This window comes from Oryza brachyantha, chromosome 1 (assembly GCF_000231095.2).
Source record: "Oryza brachyantha chromosome 1, ObraRS2, whole genome shotgun sequence".
Taxonomy (NCBI): Eukaryota; Viridiplantae; Streptophyta; class Magnoliopsida; order Poales; family Poaceae; genus Oryza; species Oryza brachyantha.
In genome coordinates this window covers 28506532-28509087 of record NC_023163.2, presented here as the reverse complement: position 1 = coordinate 28509087, position 2556 = coordinate 28506532, and the positions used below count along the sequence as shown (strand labels likewise).

At 52.9% G+C, this 2556-nt stretch overlaps 1 protein-coding gene across 3 annotated transcripts; it reads right to left on the bottom strand.

Annotated features, from left to right (window-relative positions):
* Window positions 1-218: 218 nt before the first annotated feature.
* Window positions 219-2291, bottom strand: LOC102722165. 3 transcript variants are annotated; one of them, XM_015837159.1, is made up of 5 exons: window positions 2079-2291; window positions 1710-1993; window positions 1396-1607; window positions 976-1252; window positions 219-848 (listed from the first exon to the last, which is right to left on the bottom strand). In XM_015837159.1, exons 2-5 carry the CDS (start codon window positions 1965-1967, stop codon window positions 531-533), a joined length of 1065 nt encoding a protein of 354 aa, XP_015692645.1. In that variant the 5' UTR covers window positions 1968-1993; window positions 2079-2291; the 3' UTR covers window positions 219-530. The 3 variants fall into 3 exon arrangements, with proteins under 3 accessions (XP_015692645.1, XP_006645052.1, XP_015692650.1); XM_006644989.2 differs by having other exon boundaries at window positions 219-839; XM_015837164.1 differs by having other exon boundaries at window positions 2084-2291.
* Window positions 2292-2556: the final 265 nt, after the last annotated feature.

Sequence of the window (2556 nt, the reverse complement as noted above, 5' to 3'; positions counted from 1 at the left end):
CAAGGCCTGATACGAAAGAGGCCCAGTCAAGGTTTCCGGCGATCAGTTGCCAACAGTACTATTGGGTGTTATAGTTGTAAGAATAATAAATTTTAGTTAAAATATTAATATACATTTATAGAATCGTAGCACCATACAGGAGATAGCACCATGCGTGCTAAGCGGTTAGATATAAATCACTAATAGAGTTATATTGAAAACAAAACAATTAAGGGAATTAAAAGTATACCGGGAGTCTGAACAACAAAAGAAATTAAAACTAATATAAGCAAAAAACACATAAATAAATTAAATCTAGCCGCGCAAATGTGTGGACCTTCTTTTAAAAAGAGACCCAATATATTTATTTCGTCAGCAACTGTCCCGGCGAAAAATTATTTCATCAACGATCGCCGCTTGCACCTAAATACCTAAATATTCTTCCTCCAATCTATGTGAATTTATATTTGTGAGTTTGTGGGCTTGTGTTCCGCTCTCTCTACTTCTGTAGTCCAATATAGGTACACAAACTGGATCCCCACACTACCGCTCTACAAATCTCGCGGCTCCTCGCCGAGCAAGAGCTCCCGGATGACCATGTCGCCCACACCGTCCGCGCCCATGAAGAGGTGGCCGCCCTCGGGGTGCTCGTGGTACCGTACCCACGGGAGCTTCTCCGCCACGTAGCGCTGCACCTCGACCCGCACGATCTTGTCCTCGCGCCCCTGCCAGATGCTGACGACGCCCTCCCCGTTGGGGAACGGGTCCTCCATCGCCGTAGGTTCGAACTCCCACGCGCCGAACAGGATCGTGGCGTCGCGGCACAGCGAGTGGTAGGCTCCCTGCTGCGTTGCCTTGCCCTGAGAACGCTTATACACGTCGAATCCGTGTCAGAGCAAACTCTCTGTTTCGTTTCGTGTACTTTATGTTTATTCCGCACGAGTGCGTCTTTTTTAAGATATAAAATTCGTGGACATGGGATTCAGTGGTGCTTACCCTGTCCACTTGGCCAGTCTCCTGTTCCTTTCTCTGAATCTCAGTTAGGATCTCCCGGTCCTTTTCAGTGAAAGCCTCGGGCTTCCCCTCGATGACCGGCGAGATCCTGAACCATTTCTGCTTGAGCCAGGCGTAGAACAGCCAAGGCATGCGGTGCGCGATCCAGAACGTCCTCCGGTCCCCGACGTCCAGCTTGCTGTACGCACTGGCCGACACAGCGGCAGGCATCGGCCACCAGTAGTTCACCGCTGGCACGACCAGCGCCGCGCCGGCCAGCCTGCAATCGTCCAACCTCTCATCAGAAACTGAAAATTAGGGCACCGATTGTCCCGTTGCCTGTGCGCAGCCGATCAGATGAACCATTTTATTTGTTGGCTGCAAGCCTATCAGATGAACATGAACTGATGCATATGCTTTGACCTGTGCGGTATGTAGTGGAGACAGCTCCACACAACGTAGCCGCCCATGGAAGTCCCGACCACATAGAACTTATCCCCGAGCTGCAGCTTGTCCGCGAGCTCCTCGACGTCCGTGGCGTCACTCTTCAGCCCACGCTTTGGGTTGGCGTCGCTGTCGCCATACCCGGCCCTGTCGAAGTACAACAGGTAAATCCCCAGCTCCTCTGCCAGCTCCTGCAGTCAAATAAGACAGAGATGATCAAGGTATAATTCACAACCAATTAAGAGCACTACATCACTGATCGATCCCAAAAGATTAGCGGTGGCAGTTGTCACTTGAGACACCGGAAAGTCGGATTCCTTGGTGCTGGCGAAGCCATGGAAGAAGATGATCTTGTACTTGGCAGTCTCCCTGGCGACCCCGGCTTCCCTGTATGCCAGATGCCTACCGTCCTCGAGCTGGACTCTCGGGGAGGTGACTGGTGGCCCTCCCGGACCGCCCAATATCGCCGGAGGCGGCGGCCGGGCGGCCTTGTACGCCCAGCCCAGCAGCGCCGCCGCAGTGATCAGCACTAACTTGGAGGGCGCAACCATCGCGAATTCCTGGTCGATCTACGAACCTGCAGAGATCGAAGGCAGCGAAAGAAACTTATATATAAGCAGGTAAACTTATACTAGTAGAGACGGATCGGTGCCATTCACAACCTCACCCGTCACTTGTCAGTGTGCCGCGTGAAGCCGTCACCTCTTGCGATCAGGTTTACATGGCCGCCGGTTGGCCTGTGGCACGTGAAGCGTCCATGTCGAACGCCGGCAGTGGGGAACTGATCGGAACGGATACGATAGCGATTGTACCCTGGTGTTCTGCGGGGGGTGTGGAGATGGCGAGGCAGTCGTAGAACTCGCGGGCTGCTCGATGTTGCAGATCGCGGCCATGAGATCGACATATCTAGAGCAGCGCACCGCACATGTCTGGTGTCGTCTGATGACTGCAATTGTACCAGCGGATAGGATTGCTATGCACGGTGGTACCGGCTGGCAGGCTGAGTTGGCCGTAACTGCTGTTTTGGTGTAAGATGCAACTGCCGCGTCCACTTTGGCTGCTGGGCTGTGCGCTACCGGGGGTGCAACAAGGACAGCGTGATGTTGATCTTTGTTTGCGGAGAATTTAACTATCTGTCAC